The 17,356-nt window shown below is 43.1% G+C and overlaps 1 protein-coding gene across 1 annotated transcript in view; it reads left to right on the plus strand.

Annotated features, from left to right (window-relative positions):
• Nucleotides 1-17,356, plus strand: part of LOC145394070 (glutamine amidotransferase-like class 1 domain-containing protein 1) — a 326,615-nt gene that overhangs the window by 165,057 nt on the left and 144,202 nt on the right. Inside the window, exon 5 of the mRNA XM_080268038.1 lies at nt 7,143-7,240. Within this exon, the coding sequence (XP_080124164.1) occupies nt 7,143-7,240 (98 nt within the window). The remainder of the gene's footprint in view (nt 1-7,142; nt 7,241-17,356) is intronic.

A 17,356-nucleotide genomic window follows, 5' to 3' on the forward strand; every position in this document is an offset into this window, starting at 1 on the left:
GTTAAGGTCTTGTTGAAAGAATGTATGAGTGTAAGTGGGTGAATTGCTGTATAAATGTGATTGTGGAAGGGACTTCCCCTAAGTCTAAAACAAGGAAATCATGAGAGGAAACATTGGGAAGGGACCTAAGGGTTGTGGGAAGTAATTGAATTGCTGCTTCTTGGGAAATCTATCTTCAGCCCGACGCCCTAATGCCACAAAGGGTGGCCGCAGACAAAACACCTCCAAGTCGCTCTGTCACCCACCATTTGACTGCTCTCCCCCCAGCTCACTCCCCTCTCCCTCATATACCTCTCAACTCCATCCCTCCACCACATCTTTGGTCTCCCCCTCCCTCTCCCTCTCTCCACTTCACCTATATACACCGTTTTAGTCAGCCTTTTATTCTCCATTCTCTCCACATGTCCAAACTACCTCAGTGTACTTCTAATTTTCTCAACCACATCCACATCCACCCCACAACGTTGTTTCACCTCTTCATTCGTCAACCTTTCCCTCCATGTCACTCTGTATGTTCTTTTCAGGTAACTCATTGCCACTGCTCTCACTCTTGACTTGTTCCCATCTAGTAAGGTCCACGCCTCGCTTCCATATGTCAGGGTAGAGATCAGTAATTCCTCTAATATCCGAACACCCACTATCCGAACATCCCCACTAACCGGACATAATCGTCCCGGGATCCAATATTCATCAAAAAAAAATAAAAAATAAAAAAATAAATAAATAAATAAAAAAAAAAAAATCCTGCCCGTAATTTGAACTTGGCGCACGGGCACAGGACAGCTTTGTTGGGGTGCGTCATTCCTCCAACGTCCACTAGAACGCCCCTGCATCCTCCCCACATTCCGCCTGTCTCTCATTGCGAGTGAACGCTCATCATCATGGCTGCCCACGTGCTCGCGTTTGTGGTGGTGCCTTACCTGCTGCAGGCACTCCTGCTGCTCTCATGCCTCTCCTTCGTGTGTGTGATGATAACCCCGCCGCCTGAGAAGAGGAAGAGAGTGGTGTTGACTCTGGAGAAGAAGCGGGAGATATTGGAGAAAGTAGATGCGGGGTGGTCTTCATGCATCCCCTGCGAGTTTAACCTGGCCCGCTCTACTTTGTTTGATATTAAAGATCCCGAGACAAACTCGTGCAGTACACGGCTGAATCTCGCCGAGAAGCAAACGCAATGTGGAGAGGAAGGTGATGTTTACTCCCAAGTTTGCTGAAGTTGACCGCTCCACGTTGATTTAGTATCGACAGCAATGTGCTGCTGGTGTGATGGTACGTGTTACGGAGCTGAAGGCTGCTGCTGAGAAGTTCGCCAGGCTTCACGACGCCCTAGACTTCAAGGCATCCGAGGGTTGGCTCTTCGCGTTTAAGTTACGGCATGACCTTACCAACCGTAAGGCTCATGGCGAAGCTTTGGACGCTAACGAGGATAGAGTTGACGAGTTTCGGCACAAGGTGAAGAGCTTGATTGACAGGGAGGGCCTCACTCTTGGTCAAGTCTACAATGCTGACGAAACTGGTTTATTCTGTCGCTCTTTGCCAACGAATACTCTAGCTGAAGAGACGGAGAAGCGTGTACCTGCCCGCAAGCTCTCCAAGGAACGGATATCTGCTTTGTGTTGTGCCAATGCTAACGGCATGCACCGGCTTAAGCCCATTATTGTTGGCCGCGCAAAGCAGTCTCAGTGTCTTCGTGGGGTGATAGATGTCCTTCCTGTCGTCTGGTACCATTCTTTGAAGGCATGGTTCACAGCCCAGATCTTCAAAGACTGGTTCCACTGCCATTTCGTCAAGGAGGTCATCCATTACCAGATGGAGAAACTGGGAATCCCACGCAACCAGGTAAAGGTCCTCCTTCTCCTCGACAATGCACCTGCCCACCTGTGCGACAAGGACTTGATGGCTGAGAGTCCGCATTAGGTGCATGTTTTTGCCACCTAATACGACTGCTGTCATCCAACCAATGGACCAAGGAGTGATCGTGGCAATGAAGTGCCTATACCGCCGGAAGTTCCTGGACAAGGTGATGGTTGTTCTTGAGGACGAGGACGAGCGCAGGGAGGGACGGGACACACGAGGCCAGCGGACTTTGGAAAACCTTTGCCGCTACAGCATCAAGTCTGCAATCTACAAGTGGGCCAGTGCATGGAAGGAAATCCCTGTCAAGACTCTAGAAAATGATTGGTCTCGTCTGTTTCTCGGAACGGATGTGGAGTACGATTTCCTAGGTTTTGACGTGGATGACTTCCATGCACGTCTATGTACGCACGGCGACGATGTTGATGTGGACGACGTGCGTGAGTGGTTGGATGACGACGAGGGTGATCCTGGGTATCAGACCCTGTCTGATATCGAGATTGCATCTTCAGTTGCAGGTGTCAGTACCCAGCTTGAAGATTCCGACGAGGACGGCGACGATGATGAGGACTCCTCTCTGCATGACACAATTCCAGCCATCCCCAAGCTGAGCGCACTCCGGGAACACCTAGAGTTCATTCTGGACTACCTGGAACACGCGGACTGCGACAGGGAGTTGGGACCTTTGGGACTTCTGGAGAAAATGCATGCTTTCAGGCAGCACATCATAAATCGTCAGAATCGTCATTCCTTGCGTCAATCAACCATTGACAGTTTTTTCAGGCCCATGACCCCCACTGTGCCATCCTTGGCTCCACTTCGTTGCCTTCCCAAGACAGGCCCTCATGCTCTGAGCCACAGCCCAGCACATCAGCCACGGTGGAGTCACCGCTTGACGTGAGTTTGCGTTTGTCTTCAGAGTCGTCTGCAGTGGGTACGCCATCACCACGACCCAACGATGCACCCCTAGGTCACCTCCCTGTGCTACTCTCAGACTCTTACAGTGATTAGACGCCAAGAACTTCTCCACTAGACCACATGGGAATTTACAGTGTTGTACAGTGAAAAAAACAGTGCATTGTGTTAAGGATTTACAGTTGTGAGTGAAAAGACAAACAATTTTTGGACTAAATTTAATGTATATTAACTTGTGTGTTTTTGGTTTAGAAAATGGTTATAAGAGTGGAAAGACTTAAAGTGCAGAGTGCAACACTTATTAAGTTACAATGGAGCATAAGTTAGACAAGAGTTCGCACTGTGAAGAGAATGGACTTCTGAGTGCGAATGACTAAGTTCAGTGCAAGACTTCATGAACAGTGTACTGCAAATGGTTCAGGAAATCCTTCTTACTGTCAGAGTCTGAGAGGAGGTGGTTATTCATCGAGATGGCTATGGACTTGCTGTAAGTAGGCAGAATGTTTCATACTGTACTCTACTGTATTTTCCATACTATACTTACCTCAAACACCTCATTTCACTCTTTTATGTCCCTTTTTGGTTTGAATATGCTGTGTCTTAGGTGCTATGCATGTGCAGTAGGGAGGTGTTTTTCTGAGTTAGGCTAGGTTAGGGTCCATAACTACCAGTCCAGGAGTCAGAGACTTGTAAGTACCCAGAATTTTGAATATTGTATGAACCTATCCCAAAAACCTCATTTTATGCTTCTTTTGCATTTATTTCAGTCTTTTATGTGCCTTATTGGTGTGATTTGGGTCTTAAATAGGTGCTATGCATGTCCAGAGGGAGTTGTATAGGTGTTTTTCTGAGTTAGGGTCCATAAGGACAAGTCCAGAAGCTGGGGCCCAATATCCGGACAGGACCACTATCCGGACCTGCCTATGGCTCTATTACATCAGATATTGGAGGGATTACTGTACTGTCATGCAGTGACTTCTAACTTACTCACCCCCCAATTTCTCATCACCACTTTCAGTGAACCAAGGACCTTCCTTCCATGCTGTACCCTTTCAGGCACTCCATCCCCAAAAATTCTGTCCTTACTCATCACACTACCCAAGTACTTGAATGCGCTTACATTTTCCAGATCCTCACCATCTAACCTCACTGTGCATTCTGTAACTTCATTCCTCTCAAACACCATAATTTTACTCTTGTTTGCATTAACTTTCAGATTCCTCTTCTTGGACATTGGCTTTAATTCATTCACCAAACCTTGCAGTTCCCATTCATCTTCACTCAAAAATACTGTATCATCAGCAAACAGCAGCACCAGAATCTTTCACATCTCACCCTCATTCTTTAGAGCCTCCCCCACATCCACTGTCCTACCTTGCACTTCCTTTACAACCCCATCCATAAACACAGTGTATTAAACAGCCATGGAAACATCACACATCCCTGTTTCAGTCCCACATTTAGATCAAAGAACTCACTCAGCTCACCATCCACTCTCATCGGAGCCCTAGCTCCCTCGTACATACTCTTGACAGCACTCAGCAATTTCTCATCCACTCCATATATTCTTAATACCTTCCACATACCTTGCCTATCTACTGTGTTATATGCTTTCTCCAAATCCATGAAGGCAGCATACACTTTCTTTCCCTTCTTTAGATACATCTCCACTAAACATCTTAGAACAAATATCTGATCTACACACCCTTTTCCCTTCCTAAATCCCCCCTCGCTCTTCTACAACTAGCTCTGCTGTTATATGCCTAATCGTGTCAATAAGTGTTCTACCATATATTTTTCCAGTCACACTAACCATCGTCACTGCTTCAAAATATCACTGTTGTAACCACCTCATATGAACTCTTGAGAGTAAATAACTAACAGTAGAATGATAGTCCATTGTATGAATACTGTACAGTACAATACTTCTTCATCAGTGAACTTTTAAGATTAGGTAACTATGAGTGGATTGACAGGACAAATATGCTACTATAGTTGCGGCGCACGACTCTGAGGTTGTCATTATCGTACCCTGGCAACTTACCATTCAAAAGTGTGTCCGATTTCGTATCATATTATTAAGCACGAATGTTATTATACACGAACATATTATACACAAACCACATGTGTCTCATATAATACATGAAATCAGATGCACTTTTGAACGGCAGTTGCCAGGGCACGATAATAACAACCTCAGAGTTGCGTGCCGTGACTATAGTTGTGGTGACGAATGACGACTCGTCATCGTCGTCATCGTCATCATCATTATTTTCCAGTTAAGGATGGGATGAAACATGGTCCAATATGCAAGGAAGGAGAAAACATGATAGAGAGAATACTAATTAATAACATGCCCAGTAAGATGGGCCACACACCCCCTGACTACCAATCAAACCCTAAGAATCCTGACTTCGCCTTACAGGCATGACCATCCACGCATATTGTTTTTTTGTGGTAAGTGGGGGCTCTCACCATCCAGTCACTGAATGTAGTGCTGCTCATGGGTGTCTGCCTTGTCCTCTCCTCCATCCTTCTCTCCTTCCATCTTCTTCTGTCTTTCCTTCATTCTTTCTGCGTCCTTCTGCCTATGGGTGACTTTACACTCCCTCTTCTGTCTTTCTTTCCTTCTTTCCTATTCCTTCTGCCTGTGGATGACACAACACTGAGTGACAAGCCAAATGGTTTCCTGTACACCAGGAAACCATTTACTATGCTGGGTGGTAACCATATAACCAAATTTTGGCACATGGTGGTTTAGTGGGTAACTATGGTGCTTCAGTCGGATTGAGCCGGTGAAGGTTTATATCCAAGGGGTGGTTGGGGTTCATTGTTCATGTAGTGCCACTCAGGGATAAGTGAGGCTGGTCACACTCATCTTAAATGTCAGGACCAACTTGCCTAGCCCGGGGCTCCTATGCATCTCATGGGGCAACGTAGGATTGGATGATGAATGATTGAATGATTCATTATACAATAGATGCACTTCATATTGCCTGTTTACTCAGTCTGTCTGGTTAAAAAGGGGGTACCAAACCCATGTCACGTTCTCCTTACTAGTACAGGAGGTCCTCACTTTACGAACTGGTTACATTCCTGAAAAAAATGTTCGCTAAGCAAAGTTTTGTTGTGTGAACCCATTATAACATGGGTTAAATGGAGTTTTGTTCCAGGACCCCAATTTTTCCCCCATCCACCAGTATTAACCCATTTTTTACTCAATCCGAATCAACATTTGTGTATTTTATGACTCCCTAACCCTTAATCTAAAACAACATCTATGATTTAACATGCAGCTGGCCAATAAAAAACATAAGTAACACATTAACTGAGTTTTTTCATAAATTTTACCATACTGTTTAGGTTTGACATGGAAAATTACATTACCTTAATTACATCAGTGAGTTAGTCAGAATCATCAAAGTCAGAGAAGCTATCAAACATGGGGAGAGGTGAGTCCAGCTTTTCTTGGCCAGCGTGGGGAGAGGCTGGGGTGACATCGCACGATGTTGAAGGTGTGATGGTCTGGGGCGTAGGTGGTGTGAAGGCGTGGGACATTGATGGGGTGACAGTGGGAGTGCCATTATGTGAGGTTCATGGCAGTGGTGACTCAACAGTCGATGATAGAGTTGAAGGGGTGGCTTGCTTGAAGAAATTGTCAATCGAGGTCTGCTTTGCTTGCTGTTATCACGACATCTAGAATTTCTCTAGCAACCGAGTGCCTTCTCTATCATGTCCGCTGCAGCGCCACTTCTAGCTGGGTTAGATCCTTGTAACAGGATGTCTGGGCAGCATTGTTACAAAATACTGTAAGTGTTGCAAGTGTGGCGGCAAGGTACTGTACTGTTTTGGATGGTAGGGCAGGAGTGAATAGTGCATGTTTTGCTCGTAAGTGGCGCTGTGATGGAATCAGTTGACTGAAGGCGCACTCGATTTAAAACTGCCTTCGCGAAAAAATTTGGTAAAGCGAATTTTGGCATTCATTAGGGAAGTGAAGGGTAGTAAAATGCAATCTTCATTAAAGCAAAATTTCATATGCATGAACGTTCATAAAGTGGGGGGCGTTTGTACATGTAATAAATCTTTTACTTATACAGTAACCCTTTAGATTAGTTTAAAAGCAGCTTTTTAAATTACTGTATGTATTACAGTTTTAAGACTTCCAATGTACTCTGATCCAGTTGATTCATCCATGTTTTTGGTAGTTTGCATATGCACTACTAACCTTGCTGAACTGCAGCTGATTGTTAAGTTGCACAGTACACTGTTGAAGTTGACCATACTAAATATATACAGTACTCACTGATATCTAACAGATTTAGATACTTTTCTCATATTGTAAGCTCTTAACACTTACTAACCCTTTCATTCCTCAGAGCCTGTTTGTGCTATTGGCCTTGGTGTGTGTGCTTTACTCTCAGCAATTGAAAGGAAGACTCAGCAGTGGGTGTTCAGAGATATTGCTTTAACTGGGGTAAGAAGTTTTCATGATTAGTAGCTTTTCATGCTTTTTCCTCTTATTCTAGTATGTGTTACCTCACTTGCAAGGGGAACTGCTTTCTGCATGATTTTTTATTGGCTAAAAACCCATTTATTGTACCTCCACACCTTTAGGAAAGATGCAAAGTTTCCATAACCAATCTTAGTGTGGTGTGAGATTCATCTCATCATAGATAGAAGTTAAGAAAAGAGGTGCCTTAAGTCAAATGTGTTTATGAAAATTACTTGAAACAACCAAAGTTTTTCTACTGTTAGAATAACTGCATGAAATTAGGGCCAACCAACAACAGCCCAAAATTTTTTCTTACATCTCTCTCATTTCTCTCACTTCCCACTTTCTGCAACAAGTACAGTATTGTGCTCACTTTTGTTACTCAGGTTGCAAGTCATGAGGAGGAAGAGAAGGTCTGCAAACAGTTATGCAACATGTTTTGAGGTGCCTCCATGACTTCTTAATGTTGGAAAGGGGGATTTTGTACAGTGCAATGCATTGTTTGTATCTGTTGAAAGGATGGCAAAGCTAGAAATTATATACAGTGTGCTGTATGTTTTCTCTGCCTGCTTAGTATTATATTTCTGTTATATTTTGAAGGGTTCTCAGTATATGCCCAGTCTCCTGTTATGGTTAGAGAAGAGGTCCCTGGTTTCTCTCACTGAGTGATCAGGGACTGCACTCCCATCTGCACATTTAACCTTCACACTTTGAATGTTGTATATATACAACAGTTGCAAGAAAGAGCAATGCATTGGGTGTTTTATATGTACAGCACAAGGTTTTGTGCCACACTCTGAAACCAGTAGATTCTAGTTTTGGCTAGTAACAGCTGCCAGACCCTCTCTCCGTAGTCACTATAGTTCCCGGGCCTCTGCAGTCACTCTTAGGCAACTAGGAAATATGTATCTGCTAACTGTACAACCTCATTATGTTGTGTAATAGATATATGAGGAGTCTGAAAGTGAAACTTCATAATCGCCAGCTTGACCATTTTCAAATTATTGCCCCCTCACAGCATCACCCCATATGTCATATTTCAGATTCTGTAAGGGTGAAAACCCTATGCAAAACAATGTTTTCTCTACTGTGTTATTTCCTAGTCCACCAGGCCCATGTGTAGTGGAGGTGTAACAGCATATGAACCTCTGGCAGGACTGCTCTTTAAGTTCCTGACTCTCCAGCTTCTTTTTTTTCTTGTGTGTGTGTATGTAATTCACCGGGTCAGTCAGGATCACTTGATGGTCGTGATCGTCAGCTTTTACCCTCCCGGAAGGGAGCTGAGAGCTCATGTAGTCCGATCTAAAGGCAAGGGTGTGACCTTCACACACGCACACACCCATCCCCTTGCTCAAGGGGGACAGTAGCTGCCCACTTCGTCAGTGAAGCTTTTCGCAACCTGAACAAGGCGTGAACTCCCGTCTACCAGATGGCAAGCGAGAACGTTATCACTGAGCCAGCGAGCGGTGTGTGTGTGTGTATTTACCTATTTGTAGTATACAGGAATTGAGCAATGCTCGTGTTGTCCTGTCTCCATATCCACATTTATCAAGTCTGCCTTTACACACATGAATGTTTTTCTCATGCACCACCTCTTTGTCTAAGTCGTTCCAAATATTTAAGTATTTACCTAATATACCTAATTGTGATATACACGGAATGTACTATGCTCGTGGGTTTCCGTCGCTGTTTCTCAATAAGCCGAATTTAGCTTTAAACTCATTTAAGTTTTTAGACTGGACGATCTCTTTGTCCAGGCTGTTCCATAAGTCTATACTTCCGTAAGGAAAGCTATATTTCTTGATATCCTTCAAGCAGCTTGACTTTTTCAATTTCATTCCATGTCCTCTTGTTGCTCTCTTATCCCATAAAAACAGATCTTCTTTGTCAATTTTATCTACTCCCACCATGGTCCTGAACACCGCGATCATGTCTCCCCTCTTTCTCCTTTCCTCTAACGAAGGCAAATCCAGTTTTTCCAGCCTCTCTCTGTATGACAGGTTTGTCAGACTGGGGACCATCTTGGTTGCTGTTCTTTGTATTCTCTCAATCTTGTTTATATCTTTCTTTTTGTGTGGGGACCACACTACCGCTGCATATTCTAACCTGGGGCGGATCATGGCCACTATCAATTTTTTCATCATTTCCTCATCCATATAATGAAATGCTACTCTTATGTTAGTCAAGAGTTTATAAGTCTCTCCAACTATCTTGTTAATGTGCTTTTCTGGTGACAAACTATCTTGGACCAGCACTCCCAAATCTTTCTCTTCTCTCCTTTTTGTGATTAATTCATTACCCAAAAAATAATTCAGTGATGGTCTCCTGGTACTTTTACCCATTTCCAATATTTTACATTTCTTTACATTAAATTTCATTTCCCACGTCCGGCTCCAATTGTGTATTGTATCCAAATCCTCCTGCAGTATTTTACAATCCTCCTCAACCTCTATCTTCCTCAAGATCTTTACATCATCAGCAAACAGACTTGCATAACTGTTCACTCCATCTACCATATCATTTACGTAAATCAGGAACATTACTGGCGCCAACACTGAGCCTTGAGGGACTCCACTTGTTACTTCCCTCCATCCAGACATCTTATCCTTTATTACTGTCCTCATTTGTCTGTCTCTCAAAAAGTCTCTCATCCATTCCAGAAGTTTCCCCTTCAGTCCTCCTATATATTCTAGTTTCCACATTAGTCTCTTATGAGGTGCCTTGTCAAAGGCCTTTTCTAAGTCTAAGTACACACAATCCACCCAACCATCTCTCTCCTGTACCACATCAGTCGCACTTGAGTAAAAGCTCAACAAGTTTGAAACACATGACCTTCCACTTCTGAATCCAAACTGACATTCAGCCAAAATATTAATCTCTTCCAGATATTTTATCCATCTGTCTTTCAGGGTTCTCTCACACAATTTTGCGACTATGCTGGTTAGAGACACTGGTCTATAATTCAGGGGTTCTTCCCTGTTTCCTCCCTTGTAAATTAGTACCACATTTGCCCTCTTCCATTCTTTTGGCACTTTCCCCTCTTCCAGTGAGCATACAATTAAGCTGTGAATTTTATCCGCCAGTTGTTCTCTCCATTCCTTCAGTACCCAATTAGAAATTCCATCAGGTCCTGGGGCTTTCCTTACATCTTGAGTTTCCAGTAATTTATACACTTCCTGTACCTCCACTTTTATATCTTTCATCACCGGAACATTTCTAATCACTCCCTCCCCTTCCACAAGCTCCTTTTCTTTAGTGAAAACTGACTGGAAACGTTTGTTCATTATTTCTGCTTGCATTGCCGCATCCTTAAAGACCTCTCCTTCTACTTTCAGCTTGGTGATTCCTTCCTTTTGTTTCAGTTTGCCATTAACAAATCTATAAAACAGTTTGGGTTCATCCTTGCATTTGTCAATTATACCTTTTTCAAAATTCCTTTCTTCTTCTCTACATATTCTTGTATATTCATTTCTTGTTCTTTTATATTCTTCCTTTGTTCTGTCGTTACCTCTCTTTCTCCAATTGTTCCACGCCTTAGCTCTCTCTTTTTTTGCTATCATACACCTTCTATTAAACCACTCCTTTTTCCTGTTTTCTTTCCCTCTTACTCTTGGTACAAATTTTTCCACTCCCAAATTATAGAGGCCTAGAAACATATCCCACTTCCTCTGTATCTCTCTTGTTTCTCTGAATTTTCTCCAATCCGCATTTTCAAAAAAGTTTCTCAATCCTGTAAAATTTGCTTTCCCAAAGTTGTATCTTCCCTGTCTATGAAGCTCGTCTCTTGGCTCGACGTTTCCTATTAACATCTGGAACTCAGTGACCACGTGATCACTTTTTCCCAAAGGACAGAGATATTCCAATGATTCTGTTACATCGGGTTCTTTGGTGAACAGTAAATCTAACCTTGCTGGTGTGTCCTCACCTCGAAACCATGTCTCTTCTTTGACCCATTGCGTCATCACTATCTATCTATCTATCTATCTATAGCCCGACGCCCTAATCCCGCAAAGGGTGGCCGCAGACAAAACGCCTCGAAGTCACTCTGTCACCCACCATTTGACTCCCCTCCCCCCAACTCACCCCCCCTCCCTCATATACCTCTCAACTCCATCCCTCCACCTCATCCTCGGTCTACCCCTCCCTCCACCTCACCTACATACACCCTCTTAGTCAGTCTTTCATTCTCCATCCTCTCCACATGTCCAAACCACCTCAGTGTATTTCTCCTAATCTTTTCAACCACATCCACATCTACCTCATCCTCGGTCTACCCCTCCCTCCACCTCACCTACATACACCCTCTAAGTCAGTCTTTCATTCTCCATCCTCTCCACATGTCCAAACCACCTCAGTGTATTTCTCCTAATCTTTTCAACCACATCCACATCTACCCCACAACGTTCCTTCACTTCTTCATTCGTCAACCTGTCCCTCCATGTCACTCCACATGCTCCTCTCAAGTAACTCATTTCCACTGCTCTCACTCTTGACTTGTTCCCCTCTTGCAAGGTCCACGCCTCGCTTCCATACGTCAGGGTAGGGATCACAATACCATCATGCAGTGACTTCTTAACTTCCATACTCACCTCCCTATTTCTCATCACTGCTTTCAGTGTGCCAACAACCTTCCTTCCCTGCTGTACCCTTTCACGTACTTCATCCCCCAAAGTTCCATCCTTACTCATCACACTACCCAAGTACTTGAATGCACTCACATTCTCCATATCCTCACCATCCAACCTCACTGCACACTCTGTGACTTCATTCCTCTCAAACACCATAACTTTACTTTTGTTTACATTAACTTTCAGCTTCCTCCTCCTACACAGTGTCCCAAATTCATTCACCAAACCTTGCAACTCCCATTCATCTTCACTCAACAATACTGTATCATCAGCAAACAGCAACACCGGAAGCTTCCAAATCTCACCCTCATTCATTAGGGCCACCCCCACATCCACTGCCCTACCTTGTACCTCCTTTACGACCCCATCCATATATATATTAAACAGCCATGGAGACATTACACACCCCTGTTTCAGTCCCACATTGAGATCAAAGAACTCACTCAGCTCACCATTCACTCGCACCGTAGCCCTAGCTCCCTCGTACATACTCTTCACAGCACTCAACAATTTCCCCTCCACTCCATATATTCTTAATACCTTCCACATACCTTTCCTATCTATTCTGTCATAAGCTTTCTCCAAGTCCATGAAGGCAGCGTACACTTTCCTTCCCTTCTCTAGATACTTCTCCACTAAACATCTTAGAACAAATATCTGATCTACACACCCTTTTCCCTTCCTAAATCCCCCTTGTTCTTCTCCAACTAGCTCCTCTGTCATATGCCTAACCCTATCAATGAGTATTCTACCATATATTTTACCAGTCACACTAAGAAGGCAAATACCCCTATGGTTACCACATACTTCTCTCTCCCCTTTTCCTTTGTACAGAGGAACAATTATACCTGATTTCCAGTCCTCTGGAACCCTTCCCTCTTCCCAAGCCAATCTACACAACTTCCATATCCACTCCACAACAATCTCACCCCCATACCTAAGCATTTCACCACACACTCCATCAATTCCTGGGGCCTTTCCCAGCTTAATCTTCTTCATCGCTTCCACTACTTCCGACCTACTGATCTCTTCCTCCCTCCTCTCATCTCTTCTTCTCCCAGCCATTCCCCAACCACTTATACTCACACTGCTCTCACTCTCTACATTCAACAAATCCTCAAAGTGCTCCTTCCATCTCCTCAATTTCTCTCTTTTCTCCACCAACAATCTATTATTCCTATCTTTCACTCCCCTACTATTTCCCCTTTCACACTGCCTTACTTTCTTTACCTCCTTCCAAAACAATTCCTTACTCTCCCTCCATTTCACACTCAGATTCCTCCCAAACTCTTCATCCACTTTCTTCTTAGTCTTCTTCACCAGTCTCTTAACCTCCCTTCTCCTGCTCACATATACCTCTCTCTTCTCTCTCTCATCTTCTTCCCTACCTCTACTCGCCAACCATTCACCATATGCCTTCTTCTTTTGTTCTACAGCTCGTTTCACCTCATCATTCCACCATGCTGTCCCTTGCACACCCTTGCATCTCCTCCTCACTCCACAAACCGCCTCACACGCTGCGCTTATCTCTTCCGTGAATATCTTACATACGTCTTCCACTCCTTCCATCTGCTCTAGCTCATACCTTCCCAATCTTTCTTCCACTATGCTCTTATACTCTGTCCTCTTCTCACTATCTTGCAATTTTTCCACTCTTCTCACAGGAGCTGCTTCCTCCTGTCTTCCCCTTCGCCTCCTCAGCCACCTTCTTTGCAGCTCTACCTTGGCCATCACTAAGTGATGGTCCGAGACTCCATTCCCCCACCCTCTCCACACCCTTGCATCCAACACTTGTCTTCTCATTCGCTCATCCACACACATGTAGTCTATCATTGCCTTTCGTTCAACAAGTTCACCATCCATCCTCCTCATTACTCTCCATGTATACCGGTGGATCATCTTATGACGAAAGTAGGTGTTGGCTATTGCCAACCCCTTACCAGCACAGATGTCCACCAAAGCACTACCATTCCCATCTACTTCCACTGGCACACCCCACTGACGAACCACTCCATCCACTCATACATTCCCGACTTTGCCATTCATGTCTCCAATCAACAGCACTCTCTCGCTCCTCTCAAACTTGTCCATACATGCTTCTACTCTCGCCCAAAACTCATCTTTCACTCTTGCCACTCGATCCTCAGTTGGAGCATACACACATACAATCGCCCATGCTTGTATACCTACTTTCATCCTCACCCATACAATCCTTGCACCCACTGTTCCATACTCTCTTATATTCTCCTTCCACTTCTTGCTTATCATCAGACATACTCCCTCTCTTGCCCTCTCATCCTCACTGACTCCCGCACATATACCTACACCGTATTCCCATTCTCTCATCCTTTCACCTTTCCATTTAGTTTCAGTCAATCCACATATATCCACTTTTGCATCCTCAAGCACCTGGACAATCTCTCTCTCTTTCACTTCATCATTCACTCCTCTCACATTCCACGTTCCTACCCTCAGAATGTCCTTTGTCCGTTCCTTAGTCGTCAATGTATGGTCCGTCCTGGTCCGAGGCGCTTTATTTGCTTTTTTAGTTAGTTCTTTTTATGGGGTGGGGCACTAACCCACCACCAACCCTTTTAGACGCCTCGTACGACAAGCAGGGATACTGGGGGAGTATTCTTGAAACCCCCCTACCCCCAGGGGGGTATAGCGGGGATTTGAACCTGGGTCCGGTAGGATTGCAGGCCACATCTCTACCGACTGAGCCACCGCCTCCCCCTAAATTAAATATTGCGAGGATTCGAACCAGCGCTTGCAACTGCGTGAGTACAGCAGCTTACCAAAAGTCATCACATTATTCATTATTATATTTAATAACATAGTGCCCCACGAATCCTCGCCTCCACCCGAGTACCATTCCTCCCAGTTCACCTCTTTACAATTAAAGTCACCCACCAAAATTATATTATTGCTTTTCTCATTTATTTTTTGCAAGTAGCTAGCCATATCTGACAACATCTCATGGTATTCGTCATCCTTCCATACTCTCGTCTTTGGGGGAACATACACTACCGCCATATCTCGCTTAACATTCTCTCCAGTTTCTAATTTCATATATATCACTTCAGCCCTGCCTTCTCCCATTTCCACAGTATCTACATTTATGTTGTTCTTCACTGCTATCATCACTCCTCCTCCCTTTTTTTCTTTTCTGTCTTTTCTCCACAGTTTGTATTTACCATCTCCCAAATGAACATCAATATCTTCTCTTAATTTGGTCTCTACAAAGCACATGACATCAGGTTCATGTTCTCTCAAGAAATTATTAATTTCGATCCTTGTCGATATGAAGCCATCAACATTAGTATATATCACCTTCAAATTATTTTTGACATTATTAATACCCTCTTCTCTCCTACTCTCTGTCCGTACCACTTCCTCAACTTCTGATCCTTCACAACCATCTCCCCTAGTTTCCTTCACTTCTATTTCCTTAAATCCATTTCCTTACTTTCATATCCATTACTCTCCAAAAAAAAGTATTACATTCTTCCTCTGTCCTCTTATCATTTTTTTCCTTTACTTCTTCCTTTAATGATTTTAAAACTTCTCTTTCTTCTTCATTCAGATCTTTTCTTATTATAATATTTTCCATCCCCGTCTCTTTGCTTAATTTCCAGGTCACTTAAAGTATCTCATTTATTACACTTTCTGATGTAAACTTGACTCTCATTGGTCTTGTTTCCCCTTTCTTGTAAGGCCCTATCCTCCTTACTTCCTCAATTTCTTTTACCCACTTGTCTCCTTCGGGGTCAATCTTGCCTAATATTCCTCTCACCATGTTCGTGTCTCTCTCGAGTCTTACGAACCTAACCTTTTCTTCCTCTTCCCTGTTTCCATATACTACCACACATCTGTTCCTTTCTACAGTTTCTCTCACTATTTTCTCTTTTTTCTTCAGTATTTTCACTATATTTTCTTCCATTTCTTTCTTGTTCATTTCCCTTTCTTCCTGGATGATCTCTCTTAAGCTGACCACTTCTTTCTGTTCTTCTTCTACGTGTGCCCACTTTGCCTTATGTTCTTCTAATACATTACTCACCTTCTCCGTTTTATTAGTACTTTCTTCTAGTTTCCTCCTCAGTTCAACATTTTCCCGCTTCAAATTCCTAATCTCTTCATTGGCTGTTTCATTGGACTGGATCAGACTCTGTATGGTGGTTTCCGTATTTACTGACACATCCTTTATCACTAGATTCTCTACTTTCTTTTCGAGTTCACTAATCCTCATAATTAATGTTTTAACCAGGTCCATGACATTGGTATTAGCATCAAATCCTTGAAATTCCAGTCCCTCATTGTTTATATTTTCGGCCATGTTTAATGTAAAGTACCAAAACAGCTGTTACCGAAAAAACTACAAACATTCATGTATACTATAGCCAATAAATCTTTACATTTTTGGTAGTCTATTAACTTTCATTATTTTAAATTTAAGGCAAGACCTTAGGAGACAGGACAGACAAAATTCCTGAAACTACTTAAGGTTAGGAGCGATGGCTGGGACGTCTGCTCTCTCCGGCTGTTCGTTCGTGTGTGTGTGTGTGTGTGTGTGTGTGTGTGTGTGTGTGTGTGTGTGTGTGTGTGTGTGTGTGTGTGTGTGTGTGTGTTCTTACCTAATTGTATCTTTACAGGAATGAGTCAAGCTCGTACTGTCCCGTGTCTTAAACCATATTTATCGTACATATCCTTAAATTTGTGAATTGTTTTGGCACACACTATTTCATTCGGTAGTGCATTCCATTGATCAATTGCTCTGTTTGGGAAACTGAATTTCCTTACGTCTTTATCACCTCTCTTCTTATGCAGTTTTTTGCAGTGTCCTCTTGCTGATGCTTCTCCATATGTTAAGTAATCATTTATGTCTATTTTCTCCTTTCCTGATATGCACTTATATAGCATTATCATGTCACCTCTTTTCCTTCTCTCCTGTAGTGTTGGTAGATTCAGTTTATTTAGTCTTTCTTCGTAGCTTAGGTCCCTTAAGCTTGGTATCCATCTTGTAGTGGCCCTTTGAACTTTTTCAATCTTGTCTATATGCTTTTTGAGATGAGGACTCCAGACTACTGATGCATATTCCAGGGTTGGTCTAATGAATGATGTTATTATCCTTCTTAGCATGTCTTCATTTATGTATGTGAATGCTATTCTCATATTTGCAAGCAATGTATACATGTTCCGTACCTTCTCACTGATGTGGTCAGCCGGAGATAATCTGTTATTGATAATCACACCTAGGTCTTTCTCTCTTTCTGATGTGTATAGGGTTTTATTTCCTAACTTATAATCCCAATCAGGTCTTTTTCCACTTTTACCAAACTTGATTACATGACACTTGTCCACATTGAATTCCATTTGCCATATACTACTCCATTCATGAAGTTTATTTAATTCTTCTTGTAGCTCTTTACAAGAGTCTGTGTTAGTAATTCTCCTTTGTATTTTTGCATCA

This window comes from Coenobita brevimanus, chromosome 26 (assembly GCF_032717465.1).
Source record: "Coenobita brevimanus isolate Jiangsu-jjx chromosome 26, ASM3271746v2, whole genome shotgun sequence".
Lineage (NCBI taxonomy): Eukaryota > Metazoa > Arthropoda > Malacostraca > Decapoda > Coenobitidae > Coenobita > Coenobita brevimanus.